At 35.4% G+C, this 19,803-nt stretch overlaps 1 protein-coding gene across 1 annotated transcript; it reads left to right on the top strand.

Moving 5' to 3' along the window:
• Window positions 1-6,817: 6,817 nt before the first annotated feature.
• LOC103542692 (olfactory receptor 4S2-like) lies at window positions 6,818-7,753 on the top strand. The gene has a single exon (XM_008509622.1). The coding sequence runs from the start codon at window positions 6,818-6,820 to the stop codon at window positions 7,751-7,753; it is 936 nt and encodes a 311-aa protein (XP_008507844.1).
• The last annotated feature ends 12,050 nt before the right edge of the window (window positions 7,754-19,803 follow it).

Raw genomic sequence — 19,803 nt, 5'->3', positions numbered from 1 at the left:
TGTATTGCATAAGCCAAAAGCCATACAACTATACAACACAAAGAGGAAACTAACAAAAATTGTAGATTTTAGTAAAAATGAATCCATATTCATTCATCAGTTGCAATGAATTTACTACACTAATGCAAGATACGAGAATCTGGGAAACTGAGGGAGACAGAGTGGGTACATGGGAACTCTTTGTATTTTTTGCATAATTTGCTCTAACCTAAACTGATTCAAAAAACAAAGACTAATTAAAAAGTCACATTTGCAAGAGAAAGCTCAAATATTCATTACCATGTTTAAAATATTTTATTTGAACTTTCATGTACTTCGTTGCATAAGTATACATTTTATTTAGCCACATATTGATACTCTCAAATCCCCTACAGTTTCCCCTAGTATGCCATACAAATATCATTAATGAACACAGAATATTACATTTTCTATCCACAGATACACAATATCATATTTTTAATTGAGAAGTGTTATTTTACATTTGCATGTATTAGTTTGAATGTTGTTACAGATCATGAAGAATTTGCATTACAAGGCTTTAGCTATCTGTATTACACAAGATAATCATTAATACTTTGCATTTAGATATCTAAAAGGTGTTTTTCTCTAATTATTTTATTTATTTTTTATCCTTTTCAACATACTACATTCATGGACATTTTACAGTTAATAAACAGAGAATAGGATATCATTGTTTAAATTAGTTTAAGTCTCCAATAATAATGAAAAGAGTTTGAGTTTTTACTACAAATATATCCTATCTAGATTTGTCTTGTATTCTGAAAGGAAGTAAATGTAAAACCCACACTTTCAAAGCGTCAGGCAGGATTTCAAATGCTAAAAGTGGTTGAGAAAGTTTAGGGTATAAAACTAAATTTATATTTACCATAAAATAATTTATACAAAATGAAGGCAAAAACAAGAATATTCTACCACCTTCTCATTGCTGTGCGTTATTCTAGAAGTTGAAAATATGGTAGTGTAGAAAAACAATATTCATAGTCCCATGGAGTTTACTGTGTGATGTAGTGAAGGTGGATAATAAAAAACTAGACAAATATTTAACATTCCAGGCATTTAAATAGTGACATAAATTAACATAAAGCAAGGTAATTAAGAGTGTGATGGTGGCAAAGCTAGAGGTAAAGACACATACTCTTTAGGATAGGATAGTCAAGGAAGGTCCAAAAGATTAGTTGACTTTTTCAAATAAGGCCAAAATAAATGCTTCTTAGCCAGGGGAAATTTTGCCCCAGGGTACAGTTGTCAAAGTCTAGATATGTTATTATTCGTCAAAACCATGGGAGTTGGGGATGGGCACTGCCACTAGCATCTGGTGGGCAGAGATCAAGGATGCTGTTGAACAACTGATAAAATACAGGAAAAACCCTTATAACAATGAACTATCTTACTGCAAATGGCAATAGTGTCATGGTTGGGAGCCTCTGATCGATATAAACAATTCTTAAATCTACCATCGGGGAGAAAGTTCTAGGTAGATGAAACAGCCAGAGTAAATAGGATATGCTTATTGTAAACAAAGAAAATCAAATAGCCCAGTGTGACTAGAGAAAGGGAATAAGAAAGAGAATACTTGACGATAAAAACAGAAATATAATGGAAAATGTCATTGTATACAACTACAGGATTTTACCTGGAGTGAAATGAGAAAAGATTTCAGTATTTGTGGTGCGATATGACTTATGGTTTTATAGGATAACTCTGAATGACTAGTTGAGCATTCTAAGTGGAAATAGGGATATTAGGAAGATACTATAATAATCTAGAAAAGAGATTATGGCAGTTTAGACCAGGCATGCAGCAGTGTATGGTGAGAAAAAGTCTGCTTATGGATACAGTTTTAATTGTTGATGAGAATGTAACATGGTACATTCACTGGGTTATGTTCTACAAGGTTATCGTAAATTAAACATACACTTAGCATATGCCCCAACAATTTCATTCTTAGCTATTTATCCAGGAGAAATAATGTTTTCTCAAAAGCCTTGTACTATAATGTTCACAGCAGCTTGGTACATAATAGCCAAGAACTTGAAATAACCCAAGTGTGCATTAATAAAAATAAGGATAAATTGCAGTATATACATACAGTTAAATCTTCCTTAGCAATAAAAAGGAATGAACTATTGATATACACAACATGATTCATGAATTTCAAACATGTTTTGCTGAGTTGAAGTCTTACTTAAAATGGTATTTTTTATGATTTCAATTAAATTAAGGTCTAAAACAGGCCAAAGTAATCTTTGATAAAAAATAAAATAAAACAACAATTGCTTATACAGAATGAGGGAGTGGGGATTGTCTGGGAAATGACATGAAGGAAATTTCCAGGGTAAAGGAAAATGTCTAGATCTTGATAAGTATTAGGTAACACAGATGTATTCATTTGTCAATGTTAAATGTTTGAAAAAATTTATAACATGTTGGGGAAAATAAATTTTCTTGAGCATCCAATATTACTAGCCATTTTCTTTTATTAGTTTTGTTTCATTTCCATAAGAAAAAATAGCTTTTATTGTGTTATCTTATTATATATTTTTTTAAAGATTTTATTTTTTTCCTTTTTCTCTCAAAGCCCCCCGGTACATAGTTGTATATTCTCTGTTGTGGGTCCTTCTAGTTGTGGGATGTGGGACGCTGCCTCAATGTGGTTTGATGAGCAGTGCCATGTCCGTGCCCAGGATTCGAACCAACGAAACACTGGGCCGCCTGCAGCGGAGCGCACAAACTTAACCACTCGGCCACGGGGCCAGCCCCTTCTTATTATATTTTTATATAGTAATTATCAATTATGGGAATGACTATCTATTCTGTTTCATTTTCACTTTTATATCACAATATACCCATTATCCCCAATTATTACACACTCTTCATAGGACATTATTTTTAACAGCATGAGCTATGCTGGACTTTATTTATATAAAGGATTACCCAGATTCCTGTACTCACCTTGCTTGTAGCCAGAGACACTGAAGTAGTGGCCTGCACTTCACTATGATATTAAGAGACCATATAAGAAGAGACCATACAAGAAGGGACCAGCGGAAACTATTCTCCATCATTAGCACAATTCACCCTTGTGTCACTTATATCTGTTTGTACATTCTTTGGATATTGGGGTCTTATTGCAGGGTGAAATACCTTATATTCTTCCACAAAAGGAGAGGAGATCAGAGGTACAAGTCAGCTTCTTCAAGGAGGGGGCCATTTCTAGTCTACTCAAAAGACTTAAAATGGGATAAAAAATCAAGCTATGTTCCCTACTCCATCTTTAGGTCACTTATGGGCCAGACTGGACAGGACCTTGCCACACAACAAGGTAGGCACTTCTGGAATCCTTCCTCAGAGATTCTCTGTTGCTGCTGAAGTGGTAGATACTGTATGACATGATTGGAGCCTAAATATGCTCAATCGCTTTCCCATCAAGCTTGCCTCCTACTGTGATTGCTCCTGATGCCAGTTTGGACTTTGGACTCTGTCTTCTCCTACAACTGTAGGAGTGGTCCAGTGACATGGACAGAAACTGCAGGGGGAATGGCCCAAGGTCGGGTCAAGATCAGTAATCAGCTGTGCTTACTAGCAAGTGGTGGACAGCTCATAAGTTCCCTATAAGAGTATTAAGAAGTCAGAGTATGATACTTTGGAGGTTGTTTGAGAAAAGAAGTAGGTGAGGTGAGAGTAGAAAGGGGAAAGAAAGAAAAGCAAGAATGAGGGGAAAGGAAAGAGTAGAAATAGAAAAAAATAAGACAGATTAGTGGTCAAGAGTCAAATCTTAATGATTTACAATCAAAATGTAAAAGAATGAAAGCCTTCTCTATAATTTGTCCCAGGCATAGGCTGGAACTGAACTTCTTCCCATCAATTTCTGAAGAAATCATCAGAGGTTCAATTAAAAAGAAAAGCACTGAAACCCAAATAGCACTACTGAATCCACTTTTTTCCAATTGAATGGAACTTTCAAAAGAGTAGAACAATTAAAACTCAATAGAAGAGTAATCTAAAAAGTAGAATATATTATGTAATATGTTACATAAATATGTAATATTTAATATATGTATTGACACAGTCCATTGAACAAGATATAAAATCATAAGACAATTACTTCTGTTTACTGAAATGCTTTGGTTTCATATTATGATCCTAAATGCAAGAATTGATTGTTTTACATTTAGCAAATAAAGAAAATTTTTAAAAAATTTTCTTAATAAATTGAAAAACTACATCTGGAAATTAAAGCTCATTGTGGTTGCACTGATGTGATTCTGATTATGGATGGAGACTTTGGGAGAAAGTCTTTCCCCGAGGTCATTAACATTTTGCATCATTCTATTTAAATAGGTCTTTTAAGAAGTAGGGATAAAAAGCATTTGTTGCCAAAGATATTGTGAAATGGTAAATTTCAGTAGATGAGACAGTGAACTAAGAACATTAAAGACTTGTCTTCTACCAGCCTTTGAGTTTTGGGGTCAGGGATTCTCCAGTGCTAATTATTCAGAAGGCAATTCCTAAGGCATCACTCTTACTTCATTTTGGACATCTGTACTCAAATTATCTCAAGAGAGATAGGAAAATAAAGCAAAACTCAAGCCATGGGCAACACTGGTGAGATTATCTTTTTTCTTCTAAAGCTGATATAAAACGTTTGTGGAAAAATAATTCAATCAAATGCCTATATTTTGAATACCTGTAATATAATTGCAAGACACTGTTCTCAGAAATAAAAGGATAATAAAATTATCAATATTTTGATAAGATAATGAAGTTCATCCATACACGACTACGAGATAGGGTAGCATAATGGTGAGTAAGAAAATGTTAATAATTTCAAAAGAAATTGAGACGTTATCACGTTTGAAATGCTCAGAAAGTGGACAGAGGAACTCTTTGAGATGAGTCTTGATTCAAGGAGAAAGAAGAATTCCTTAAGGAATCATGCTATGGACGATGGAGACACAATTCCCAAGGTTCTTCTAGATAAAAGCAAGCAGCACAATTCATGGTTGTCAAAAACTACTATAATTTGAGCTTTCTTAAATTGAAGGGCTCTCTTAGTGAAAGTAGTATTTGTTTTTCAATTTGGAAGGAAAAACCAGAGGGGAAGGAACATGTAAAAAAGGCATAGGGATGTGCTTGAGTCTGAATTTGAATTATTACTCTTACCATTACTATTATTGTTATTATTATCATTATTTTTTACTGTATAAGAGAAGACACACCAGTAATGACTACTTTATCAACTCTATTATACAGACCTGAGGAAGAACAGCCCTGTAGTTTCCCAAAAGCTATAAGTGTCAGGTACAATCTTGCTGCAAACACATAGCGGAGCATAGAGTTCAGTCAGAGTTGTAAGTACTAACTTAACAAATTATGAGGGGAAATGGCCTCAGGTGGACAAAATTCCTAATGACCATCTAAGATGTTATGTAATCCTATTCTAACCTAAAACTAAAAGAATAATTTACATCTGTGGCTTGGTCTGCGGAATAATTTGTAAGCCCCTTTAATCAAAATTATTGATACCCTTTTCCACACATACACTCCAGTGACCCCACTAGAATGCCTGAAACTCCACCACTGAAGACTCATCCATTTACATTAAATATTGTCCTCTTTCTAAATCCATCTTTCAGTAGACTAAAGTATCTTTCAGTGATGCCCTCTTCCAGAAATATTTAATTTATCCTACCTGGGAGAACTAATACAGACTAGCATGAAACTTGAGAGATTAAAAAGATGTGTGAAGGAATGGTGAAATTAAAGTGCAGAGGTTTTTTTGTTTTTTGTTTTTGTTTGTTTTTACTTTTTTTGGTTAGCAGATAAATCTTTAAAAGAGCAAGGAAAAGTAATTCCTGGAGAATGCAGAAATTACGCAAGACTTCTCCTCCCCTCCTTTAAAATCAAACAGGTCTTGTTCTGTCTCCAGCAGTTTATTTTATTGCTTTGTCTTCTCTTATTTCAGCCTCTTTTTTAGAGTTTTATGACTATTCCATGTTGACAGAATTGATTTAATTCATGGTAGAAATAACTGTTAATAGATTGTAGTGAAATTGAAACTGTCTCATTTCACAAAAGGGATAACAGAAGCCCCATGAAGATAAATGGTTTGTCTAGAGTTACAGCACCATTATCTCTGAATCAGGTTTGTACCCGATCCCCTTTCTACTACATCATACTGCCTCTCGACTATAAGAGCTTGATATCAAATCAGGGACCATAAACTCATGTACAAAAAGATCTGAGTTTCATAACAAAAAGAACCTGCTGAGGTCAGCTGGTTTCAACTACTTGAAAATTCATGGCAGTATTTGCAAGGAAAAATGCTGCTATATATTTACATTTTTGTGTCAAAAATAAGATGAATCCTTTCAGATACATAAATATCACCATAGCCCCCAAAACAGAAGTTGTTTCAAAATTAGGTTAAATACTTTATACAGAATAAGAGCTAAGTAAATTTTTAGAAACATGAAAATACCTTAATAAAATGTGTGGGATGTGAGACTCTTGGTTAGATGTGTGACTAAGGGATTTACTTTATCTCCCTAAACTTTGCTTCCTCATCTGAAGTGAATGAATGGATTATCATGTGGAGCTAAGATGATCAGAATATGAGCATTTCAATTTCTTGAAGAATACATTCTAGCAAGCAGTGAGTATCTATTTGTCCACTTTCAACTACAGTGATTATCCATTTATTTCGAGTTAGAAGAAAATGTTGTTGGTCCTTGTTATGTTTTTCTTTCAGATAATTTAATTGTCTCTTGGGAATTTGGTCTCCTAGATTAATTCCATGGAAAAAATTAACAATGTAACTGAATTCATTTTCTTGGGGCTTTCTCAGAACCTAGAGGTGGAAGAAGTTTGTTTCGTGGTATTTTCTTTCTTCTACACAGTCATTCTTCTGGGGAACCTCCTTATCATGCTGACAATTTATGTGGGCAACCTTTACAAGTATCCTATGTATTTCTTTCTCAACTACTTGTCTTTTGTGGACATTTGTTACTCCTCAGTCATAGCTCCTAAGATGCTCGTTGACCTGTTAGCCAAGAGCAAAACTATCTCCTATGCAGGGTGCATGTTACAACTCTTTGCGGGACATTTCTTTGGTTGCACTGAAATCTTCATCCTTACTGTAATGGCCTATGATCGTTATGTGGCTATCTGCAAACCCCTGTACTATGTAACCATCATGGACCAGGAGAGATGCAATAAAATGTTACTGGGGACCTGGGTAGTTGGGTTCTTACACTCCATTATCCAAGTGGCTCTGGTCGTCCAACTACCCTTTTGTGGACCCAGTGAGATTGATCATTACTTTTGTGATGTCCATCCTGTGCTGAAACTTGCCTGCAAAGACACATATGTTGTTGGGGTGGTTGTGACAGCCAACAGTGGTGCCATCACTCTGGGGAGCTTTGTTATCTTGCTCACCTCCTATACCATCATCCTGGTGTCCCTGAGAAAGCAGTCAGCAGAAGGCAGGCGCAAAGCTCTCTCCACCTGTGGCTCCCACATTGCTGTGGTCATCATCTTTTTTGGTCCCTGTACTTTCATGTATATGCGCCCTGACACTACCTTTTCAGAGGATAAGATGGTAGCCGTATTTTACACCATTGTCACCCCCATGTTAAATCCTCTGATTTATACACTGAGAAATGCAGAAGTAAAGAATGCAATGAAGAAACTAGGGGGCTGGAAGTTTTTCTGGAAGGCTAATTATAAATAGTTGGAAGTAACAATTTAAGCAGGACGATGTTACATTTTCTCACCTGTACAATGAAGACAACAAAAGCAACCTCACAGGTTTTTTCTTTTGGAGGAACAAATGAGAAAATAGCAGATTCTATAGAAGTAAGGATTATTTATTATTATTATTATATTTTTTCTAATATTTAGTAATCAGATAATTCTCCAAAATATCTAGGCCAGAAAATCTTATTAAACTCAAAAGCTCAGCATGATCATACTCACTACCATTATTTTCTCCTCTCCATTTTTCCCTTTTTGTCATTTTCTTTAATGAATGAGAGTCTACTGTGAAGTAGTTAAGGCTGTTTTCTAGTGTTTAGAACTGCAATTGGTACACACTAAGCATGCAATATGTATATATTGTATGAAAAATAACAGAGATATGAGCTAAAGCATTCAATATAAGACCTCCAAGACACCGTGAAAACCAAACCTAGTAAGGTTGGAATGGGAGGGGAGGTGTGTACAGAATGTAAAAGAGATTAAACACAGGCTTAAAAAACAATATACCTGTTGTCATCCTCTGGTCATGGAAAAAGTTTTTCCTTTCTCTAGGACTCATTTTCTTTACCCAAAAAATAAGGAAATTGGGGGAAAAATACCTCTAAGATCCCCATTTTAATTGTAACATCCATTAATATTCTTCTGCTAACTGACGTTAAACTGTAATAGTCATCTGTAGCCAGTGGTCCCTGTTAGGAAAAGTGACTAACAGGAAAAACTAAAGAATATGAATAAAAAAAAGGCGAGTGATGAATAGGTGACTGTCACTCAATCAACATGGTACATACAATTTGCTGAAATGCTTAGTTGGGAAACCACATTTCCTCCAATATTTGAATTAAGCAGCTTTATTGAATCCAGTGAATACTATATACTGAATACTGAATACATTTATTACTTCTTCCTTGACTGACCTAACACAGTTTCCAACTGTGGAACTCCAGAGAAACTCATTCTGGACAAAAAACATTCATGACTTTCTTATGCGTGCTAGTACTTGCCCTGGTGACAAATTCCTCCCTTACTTTGTGCAAGCTGAGCTTTATCTTTCTACAGCAAATGAACACAACATTGCTTATGTCTTTATCATTGTTTTATTGTCTTTTCCAGAAATCTGATTATTCAAATTACTGCCTATACTTGGGTATGTGTTTATGGTTGTGGAGTGTGTGTGTGAGTGTATGTACATTACATTAAGGATTGTACACAGTGCTTTAAAAAGTGATCTCTGGTGTTGATGCATTCACAGAATTTAAGATAAGAAAAATCAAAAGGTATTAAGACATCTGGATTAGAAGTCATAATTAAGAAACCCTTGCCCTGGACCACACAAATCTATGTTTATTGTCCCAGATTGGACATATACTCACTGGATCTCTCTGGATCTCCCTTTGCTCAATTTAAAAATGATGCCTAGGTCAGTGATTCTCAAACTTATCTGATCATTGGAATCATCTTGAGAGACTTTTGAACAGATAACAGTACCTATTCTAAGAGTTTCTGATCCTGTAGGCCAAGGTTAAAGGGTATACAAAAATCTGTAATTTTAATAAACTCCTTTGATAATTTTTACACACTCAGTGTCATATCTGGGCACTTATATTTGGAAACACTGGGACTAGATCATACTTGATGTTCTTATAGCACAGGAGGTCAATGAGTCAATGAAATCCAAAGAGGCTTACCTTTGGGTATGTATACTCGCTTTGATTCTCCTAACCAACACACAAAGGGAGCTAAACTTGAACTCAATTTGGAAAACTGTAAAATAAATAAATGCTATCAATCTGATAACTTTTCTCTGCAATACCCTTTCCTTTACATCTTTGCACTAAAGTCTTGACCATTAAGGGATATTAGTGATATTGAAGGTCTGAAGTCCCTAAAACGATAAAAGCTGACAGAGTTGTTACTCTCAAAGACCAAGAAGTGGGACATATAAAATGTATTCAAGTTTCTACTAGTGACTTTATAAACATATTCCTGTTCACTAAAGTTCCTCAAAGTCAGTCCCAATTGGAGGAGCTTGGAGAGTCTCCTCTTGGCTCCTTGGAAAGACATGGCCAAGAACCATGTGTAAGTACTCAGACTTCCTCCAGTTTCATTGGGGGTGAGTCTGGTCAACAACATCATTTTATTTCATAGATGTATGATCGCAACATTGGCTGCCAGCTTTATACTTTTATAACCTTGCTGCTATATTATGGCAGGTGTGACTTGGATTATAACCTTCACTGATAAAAATAAATGGCAACCTTTCTCATTTTCCAGATGAATAAATTAGCTTATTTTATAGTGGAAAACACCAAAAGTATATTTCCTTGTATCTTGTAACCAGTGATTACACATCTGTCTCTGGAGTAGCCATAAAATATTTTAAACATATTTCCATACACTGCTCAATTGAATATGTAAAGAAAACATTTTTGTTCCTTAGCATGTTACCCCTTTCTCATTTAAACATATCGAGGAGATTAAAACATTTATTACATGTCAGAGCCTCCCGAATTCACTGTTTTTTATAGCGACTGAGTGGGAATGCCTCATTTTGACAATGTTCTGATGTGTCCAGTTCTTGCATGGTGACCACTGTTGTTTTGAGGTATAATGCAACTTCATCACTTTATTCAAATGTTCAAAATAGTCTTTAGTGTACATTTTTAGTGTGAAAAATCTATAAGTTAAAGGCACCACAGGGTAGAAAGAGACATACAATGCTGTGATTCCATAACGGTGAGTGGTACTGTCAAACATCGCATGTACAGAACATAAAATTTCAATTTCAGCAAAGATTAAGATGACACTTCTATTTTATTCATGAGAAAAATAAGAACTATGTGAAATATATCTGAACCTACCCTGGTGTCTGGAATTAAGCCCCATCAAGCTCAATGTAGATTGGCTGAACCCCAGTTTACCCAAAGACACATAAATGAGAATTAAATGTTTATTGTATAGGCCACAAGTTTTGGAATGGCTTGTTACATGTCAATATTGAGCTGGCTGATCCATGAATAGTGTGATCAAACTGTAGAAGTGGGGATTCTGAGGTGTATTCTTGAATTAATGAAACCTCCAATATCTTTAGTGTAAGGTACTTTGAAAGGAGCAATATACAAGGCCAAGTTAGAGAGAAGGGGCATGAGGGACAGCACATAACATTGGTGATATACATAAAGGACAAATTCTAACTACCAAAGTATGCAGCTAGCCTCCCTCCCACTATTTCATCCATGGATAACACATAGGAAAAGAAGGACATATTACTAATGACATTTGGGTAGATTCCTTTTCACCCTTCTTTTGTTAACAAATTATAAGAAAAGAGCTAAGAAAAGATAAATATGAGCCATATTCAAACAGATTTCTGAAAGGCATGTCTTCTTTTGGGAGAAAACAAATAGCAAATTTGTGACAGTAAGCAAATTTAATTCATTACTGGAGAATGTGGCCTACACATGCATCAGTAACAGGCTTATTAAAAATAAACATCAGAATTACATACCTGCCCATGCAGCTATAGACATTTCTGTTCTCCCTCATCTTCCAGAATTGGATAATTCCATGATGTGGTAATCACCACCAGGAGGTCAACAGCAAATCTAAACCCTGACTTGATCTGCTGTTGTCTTTCTTACCTCCTTTTCAGCATACTTCATAACTTTTCTTCCACCCCTTATTCTCTAAGTTCTCCAATTTTTTAGGTTGTACACATGCCAGGATCTTTTTGGAAGAGAAAAACTATTGCTGAAATCTTCATCAACCTATGGCTAATTTCTGCAAATATACTCCTCACCTTAAAACCTGGATTCTTGTTGAACAAGGGACAATAATACTTTAAGGATATACAGTATAGTTTCTTAGTGGGGATTATGGTGAAGAGGATGGAGCATCAGAAATTATAGGGATATGTCTTTTGTTTGAATACTTGTTGAACCCACCCTGTAGGCCTCAGTTCCTCAAATGTATGTTGTGTTAATGGATGACCCTAGATGACATCACAGTCCCTTCCAATTCACAAAGCTTGAGGATTCTTGTATAAATTAATGAAACATGTCAAAGTACCAATGATCTTGGCTTATGCCCCAGTTTTCAGTTGGTTTTATCTGCTTCTTAGTCTAATCTTCTTTATTTCTCCTTAGTACGAGAGCCAGCCTGAGAGGAAATGAGACAGATTTGCATAGTTTGAATGGTAGAACAAGACATCAAATTATACTAATTAGCATAAGGAACAATGAGGGTTAACAAAATGTACACTAGGAACATCAATGTATTCAGCTATGTGCCTTCTTAAGCTCAGGGCCTCTCACAGGATGGGAGATTTTCTGTGTTGCACATTTATATAGAGCATTAAGTTGTATACTAATGAAGACTTTGTAAGTGAGATAATAAACACAGTCATAGAATTACACTTGTAGGATTGAAAAAAGATGTTCATCATCCAGTTTGAAACTTCTAGTTACAATCATCCCTCAGTATTCACTGTGGATTGGTTCCAGGACTCCCCCACACCAAAATCCACAAATGCTCAAGTCTCTCATATATGATGGCATAGTTATTTGGAAATAACCTATGGACAACCTCCTGTATACTTCAAATTATCTCTAGATTACTTATAATACCTAATATCATATAAATGCCATGTAAATAGTGGTCATACTGTATTATTTAGAAAATAATGACAAGAAAAAAGGTCTATGTGTTCAGTACAGATACAACCATCTTAGGCCTTTAGATCCATGGTTGTTTGAATCCACAGATGGGGAATCTACAAATAAGGAGGGCAGACTGTACTGTAATACACCACTGATGGGGTAGTAAGAATTAATGACAATATGTCCCATTAGCATAATGTGAATAGTATAATTATATTGCACTGCATTATTTTAGAAGCATGATTTGTTAATGTAAAGAATTAAAATATAAAACACTTGTAAAATTTTGTCATTGCTTTATTTTTTTTATAACAATGGAGACCTCAAAACTATGGAAGTGCTTAGGACCTCTATCTGTGAGAGGTGTCTCAGTCAAGATATCTGTTTCCTAAAGCAGGGCACAAGTGCCAAACCATGCAGTCTTTACAATTTGCCCTGATAAAAGTCCTCTAATGCTCACTATGTCAGGGATCGTAAAAAACAGAAAGGTCCAGAATGTCTAACATTAATTCCAGATTGTCAGAGCTGGAAGAGACCTGGAGATCACCTGGTCCACTCCCCTTCTATACAGTCTCAGAAAAGTAACAGAAAGAGAGTGGCTGAGGGTCCTCCTCTCTTCAAGGCTTTCAGATTTTGATGACAGCATTCCACCTCTCTGTACCTGCTGTATCTGTTCATATTAATGATTCTATGGATAGAACAGGATGTGCCAAAAGGTTTGAACACCAGCAGCTTCATTTCCCTTCAAACAGTTTGTGTTGGCACCACGCTCGCCTCATGGCATTCTTCATGTCTGTGTTTCTCAGTGTATAGATGAGAGGGTTGAACATGGGAGCAATCATAGTGAACGTAGGACAAAACCCCTTGTCATTACTGACAGAATCAGCCATGGGGACCGAGATGAAGATGAGGGACAAGAAGAATGTGAAAACAGCAGTGATGTGCCAGCCAAGGTGCAGAGGGCTTTGTGGTGGCCCTTGGATGAATGGGTCCTCAGGGTGGACAGGATGATGATGTAAGAAATGACCAAGGCAACAAAGGTCAAATGGACATCACCCCTGTGGTGGTACTGATCACAGTGATCAACAAGCTGGTGTCCGTATGGACCAGCTTCAGCAAGGGGAATACATCACAGAAATAGTGGTCCATTTGACAGGGTCCACAGAAGGCAAGTTCAATAAAAATCAATACATGCAGGATTAAATCGGTAAATGCTCTGAAAGTTAGAGGCCATCACAAGGCCATAGCACACTTGTCTGCTCATGATGACCATATAGTGAAGGGGTCTGAAGATGGCCATGGCCACCAAGATGAAGATCTCAGTGGCACCAAAGAAGTGGGCATAAAACATCTGGGACATGCAGTCACTGTAGATGGTCTTCCACTGGGGCAATAAGTCTGTGATCAGTTTGAGGGCCACAGCGGAGGTGAAGTAGACATCCATGAAGGACAGGTAGCTGCGGAAAAAGTACACGGGCTGCTCACTGAGGTGGCTGCTCCTGATGGTGAGAAGAATGAGAAGGTTTCCTGAGAGAATTGTGATACAGGAGAGTGAGAACTGGAAGAAGCAGACAACCTTTGCATCCGCATCAGTAAAAGGTCCCATGAGGATAAATTCTGTGATGTTTACATGTCCCATTGCTTCTGTGGGTTTGATCATGCAGAGAGGGAAGTTATACCTGAAAACACTCAACTTTTTGAAATTATTGATTTTGGGGGGGTAGATATGAGCCCTGAGTTAACATCTGCTGCAAATCCTCCTCTTTTTGCTGAGGAAGACTGGCCCTGAGCTAACATCCATGTCCATCTTCCTCCACTTTATATGTGGGATGCCTACCACAGGATGGCTTGCCAAGAAGTGCCATGTCTGCACCAGGGATCCCAACTGGCAAACCCTGGGCCACCGAAGCAGAAAGTGCAAACTTAACTGCTGCACCACAGGCCAGGCCCATGAAATTATTGATTTATTTTAAAAGCCATTCATTTTTTCAGTAAATATATATATCAATTGTTCATTATGATACAACTCCTATAATTGCTGCTAAAGGTACAGCAGTGTACAAAATACGTACAATCTCTACCTGCAAGTAGAGTACAGTTCAGTAGAGCAGACATACAGTAATAATAACAGCACACATCATCAATTAATTTCAATTATACAGAATTTCAAAGTCTCACACTTAACATGAACAACAAATTGAAACTTAAAAGATGAAACACGCTTTTTCAGATCAATATTAAGAAGAAATTTCAGTATTATACCTTAAGAATGATTTTTCAATCTCTGCTATATATAAAACAGCACTGAGGTTATCTGTTCTTCTAGGGCAAGAAGGTCAATTACAATTCTGGATCCTTCCCAGTGACTAAATCTATGCTAAATCCTGAAAGTTGGGTAACGTCATGGGAATTTAATGAACTCCTGATTCAAAATATAGGACCTCTGGGTAACAATTTTGGAAAGTACCTTTAGAACCTTTTCATGAACATTTAAAAAAATAGTGGAAGGAGAGAAAGAGCAAGAAGTAGATTTTTGAGGATAAGCATCGCCCCATTGTATGCGCTTCTAGTAAATTTATGGCTTTCTGGAATTGACTTTATTTCTTAGTTCGCTTCTGAGTCTAACCCAGGATTTCTCATCATTTTTATCCTTTGGTCACACTTTCTGGCACGTCCTTTTATGACAGCACCCTTTGAGGGGCAAACTGCATCCAGAGAGTCTTCTTCACTCAGTCTGTTTCACTACTGTATCTCTTTGAACTGAACTACTTACTTTCTTTGCCAGGCTCATTACGGGCTCCTGGGGCCCTGTCCCGTGATATTTTAGTTAAAAAGGAAATATTTCTTTGGTGCAAAATATTACACTACATCTCTTACTTCATTTCTGCAAACTTATCTAAAATGCATCACAAAATTGTTAAACTCAAGGCTCATTTTTATAAAAAGATTAACCCTACACAGTGATAAATCTGCCTGCCTTATTGCAAAGAGCTATAATAGCAATTGAACTCTGTCCTTTGCTCCATCTGAGTTCCTATTACATTGTTTTAGAAAAATAGGCATTTGACATGTAAAGAGATTTTTAACAGGATTTTAAGAGGTTCATGGACTTTTGATTTAACTTCCATCCATGAATCCCATGTTAACACCCGGTGGTCTGATTTCTTGCAAAATCTCTGGCAGTATCACTGTCACACAAGCAAAACTCCAATTGCAATCGCTCTGAGCTGTGGTGTGATTTGTTTCAAATAAAATGTTAAAGATTCTTTTAGCTGTTAGCTATTTTTCCTTACAAATAGGATTCTGTCCTTGAATATAGAATTGTGTTAAAAGCTATAAAAAGATTGAAACAAGTAAAGAGATATACCATGTTAATGGCTGAGGGGGATCTGTATAGAAAAGATGTCAATTCTTCCCAAATTAGTCAATGCATTAAATAATTAAAACAAAAATTCTGACCAGAATCTTCAAGAAATTAGAAAATCTGATTCCAAAGTTCAAAAACAGTTAATATCTAGAATAATTAATCTAACCTTTTAAAATAAAAAGCAAAGAGGATAAACATACCTTTCAGAAAGGAAGTATGTTAGAAAACTATGGCAATTAAAGACTTGGTGAAGGCAGATTGCTAGACTTGAAGACAGCCAATAAGTAAATACATAAATATATTGGAATTTATTTTATGTTTGAGTTGAAATTTCAGTTTGCAATGAAATAATTAACTTTTCAGTAACTGAAGTTAGGACTTTGAATCTCCCTCTGGAGGAAAAAAAATACCTCACAAGGCATTAAAAGATATATTGCAGATGATTGAAAGGCACAAATGCATCAAACAAAACTAGAAAATATATTTGAGAAATAGTTATAATGGATTTATTTCATAAGGTAGAGAATTCTTTTAAATAAAGCGCAGAAAGAAAATTCACAGAATGTATACTTAAAATTTCTGTATGATAAAATTCCATATGAACAAATTATTTTAAAAAGTAACAATATGAGTGCTGATAGCCAAAGGGAATTTTAGTGTCATACCATATTTTGATTAAAGAGATTATATTTCAGTATTACTTCTGTAATTAAATTTAATTTAAAAACCTCACTATTTTTTAATATGGTTTATGAAGAATATAATACATAATGAATGAAATTAAATTAGATATAAACACAATAGTGGAATTCAATAAACTCATGTAATTTACCAGATTGTTTCCTAAATTACTTAAGTAAATGTAGACATAAATGCTGTTCTCCAAGCAGTATATGCCATCAATTGTCATAAAAAAATGAATATAACCAGACAAATACACTCCCCTCCTCCAGGAGGAGATATTTGATGTAAGGAAACAGAAAACACCTCTATTACTGCATCTACATTTAGACTAATATCTATATCTCTTTTTACATTTTTATCTGAATTTGGTTTTTATATAAGCATTAAAATGTCTAGTTATACTTTTATAATCTTGGTAAGATTTAAATAAATTCCAAGACGATCTGTTAAATCTAATGGTTGCTATTATTGAAGACTCAAGTATATTATTTACTCTTTTACATGGCTCCATGTTTTGCTGAACTAACACTGGTGCTTACTATAGTTTTAATGAAAGCAAAAAATAAATTTGTAAGAGAGGGTGTTGAATAATCAGGGTCTGCTACACAAAAAGTTAGCCTCTGATATACGTGGACTCTATAGAAATGCTTCTATATTTGAAACTTCTGATTATTTGACATCATCATCAATGCTGCAGAAAGCTCATAAAGAAAATCTGCACTGCACAGCATCCTAAATGGGATAGTGAGGACACTAATATTGACTCTGTCTTACCACAACCTCTAAAAATGAATGAAAAAGGAAAAAAACACTCAATTCCTTTTTTTTCAGCATCGTCTTGGTGTCCTTAGTCTCACAGGAAATGTTTCTTAGGAAACAAGACTGACTAGTCTTTAATTCCTCACTGGAAGTTGTATCTGCAAAGTAGACAAGTTACAATTGGCAGCTGAGAGTGCTTGAGTTAGAGTAAGTGGGTTCCAATATACGGTCCACTACTTAACTGTTGAATAATCTTAGGCAAGTTACGTACTCCATGACCCTTGGTTTTTTCATCTGTAAGAATGTGATAATAACAGTACCTATCACATAGGGTTATTGTGAAGTTCAAAATAAAAGATCCATATGAAACATTTAAGTGTAGATATGTGCATCTCATACACTGCAAGAATTAACAAAACATTAACCTCTTTATTATTAAGTATAAAAGGACTAATATTACATAAGTGCTTCACCATTTATAAGACAGGGGAGCTCAGGGAATAAATTTTCTTCTATGAGTTTAACATGACACTGAATATAGATTTCTACAGAAGTTATAAAATATTTTGACAACTAACCATTACTGAAAATTCCAGACTACCAACATACAAGGTAGGTAATAGTATTTCCCATTTCACAGATGAGAGAACTGAAATAAAAGTAAAAATTCATTTATGAAGACATTCAGTACCCTACAAAAGATAATATCTTTGTTTTAAATAGGAATAATTGAAATACACACCTCAAGGAAATGATTATTTATCCTTATATTATACTTGGATTATTTTGTAGTTTCTGCAGTTTTTCTTTTCAATTTTAATAATATCTGTATGATCTAATTTGTTAAGGAAATAGTCATTAATTATATAATTAGAACTTCTCCAACTGTGACCACTGAAATTTCCTTCTATACTACTCCTATTCATTTCAAATACTGGGGATTATTGCAAAGTATTACAGACCTATGCCACAGTGAGGCAGGAAATGGAGGTTCTCATCCTTATAGGCTGCTCCCTGATTAAGTAATTTAGGAAAAAAATCCCTTAAATTCTGTAACGTCCATTTCTTCTTAAAGAAATGAGGAATTATAGTTTTCCATATTCTCCTAATTGCAAAGAACTAATTTCTGGGTTCTTTTTTGAGGAAGATTAGCCCTGAGCTAACATCTTCTGCCAATCCTCCTCTTTTTCACTGAGGAATATTGGCCCTGAGCTAACATTCATGCCCATCTTCCTCTACTTTATATGTGGGAAACCTGACACAGCATGGCTTGACAAGTGGTGCATAGGTCATCACCCAGGATCCAAACCGGTAAACCCCGGGCCCCCAAAGTGGACTGTGCGAACTTAACCACTGCACCACCAGGCCGGCCCTGCAAATAACTAATTTTTTTAACAAAGTGGTTTACTAAATCATTTATGAATTAATTTATCAAAATTGTAATTTATCAATTCCACCACTTTCGATCTTTGTTCTGCTTATTGCTTATCTTATCCAATTGTTTGATTTTTTTAACTTTTATGGTTTTTATCATTGCTTCTTTATCTGAAGTAGAGTACAAAACATCCCACAATTTCTCTTAGCCACTTGTCCTAGCATCTAACAGGCCCAAGTTTGAAACCAGGATTTATAATGCTATTAGAAAATACCTCTTAATGTTGTTTTGTAAACTATTAAAATGCCACATTGTGACTTGAATTAGAAGCCTATACAGATTATATAATAAATAGTTAGCAAACAGATACATTTTTAGAATACATATTCATGGAAAAAATAATTTCCTTAGAACATAAGCAGATAAGGATAGATGATTCTGTAGCTATTCAAAGAGATGACTTTACATAGACTCAGGCATGCAAAAAATAGGAAGTGAAGAAAGAAAGGAAAGATGGATAAAAGAAAAGAAAAAAATAAGAACTCGCATGTTTAGTATCAGCCAATTCCAATCAATATTTGAAGGGATGTCTTTGTTTTCTTGAACTCATGACAACAAATGAAAAAAATAAATCTATTCTAACTGAAAAAATACATAGATCTTTTAAGGGAAAAAAGCAATGACAAAAGCCTCATGTTTTGTATCTAGCCTTTAATTTGTATTTAAAATAAATATATCTTAAAAACTAATTTTATATGTTCTCAGTATGGAGATGAGAATTATATCACAAGAATGTAGGGAAAATGGGAAATGCATCTGGGTTTTCTCCCTTGTATTTTTCCCTTTGATGCAATAGTGAGCAGCAAGGACTAAGTCCCTTCATTCATGGGAGCTGGGGACTCTTAGAGAAGCTGCACTGTTGGTAAAGGGGAGTGTTTAAAGGCACTGGAGGGACCTGGTGTGATCCCAATGTCAATCCCTATAGTAATTCTTGGACAAAGCTAGTAAAAATAAACTCTGGTGATTTTAATTTGCTATTGCTTGGGCTTTTCAGGTGTGCTTTTTAAAACATATTCTTCTAGGGGCTGGTCCATTAGCGCAGCAGTTAAGTTCTTACTTTCCAGTTCAGCAGCGCAGGGTTCGCTGGTTCAGATCCAAGGTGTAAACCTATGCACCGCTTAACA

The sequence above is a fragment of the Equus przewalskii genome, chromosome 11 (genome assembly GCF_037783145.1).
Source record: "Equus przewalskii isolate Varuska chromosome 11, EquPr2, whole genome shotgun sequence".
NCBI lineage: Eukaryota > Metazoa > Chordata > Mammalia > Perissodactyla > Equidae > Equus > Equus przewalskii.
The sequence above is the reverse complement of the archived record's forward strand: the minus strand, read 5'-3'. Positions and strand labels throughout refer to the sequence as shown.

Bases quoted from the DNA above. Each gene is read 5' to 3' on its own strand.
- LOC103542692 (XM_008509622.1), top strand. From the start codon at position 6,818: ATGGAAAAAATTAACAATGTAACTGAATTCATTTTCTTGGGGCTTTCT.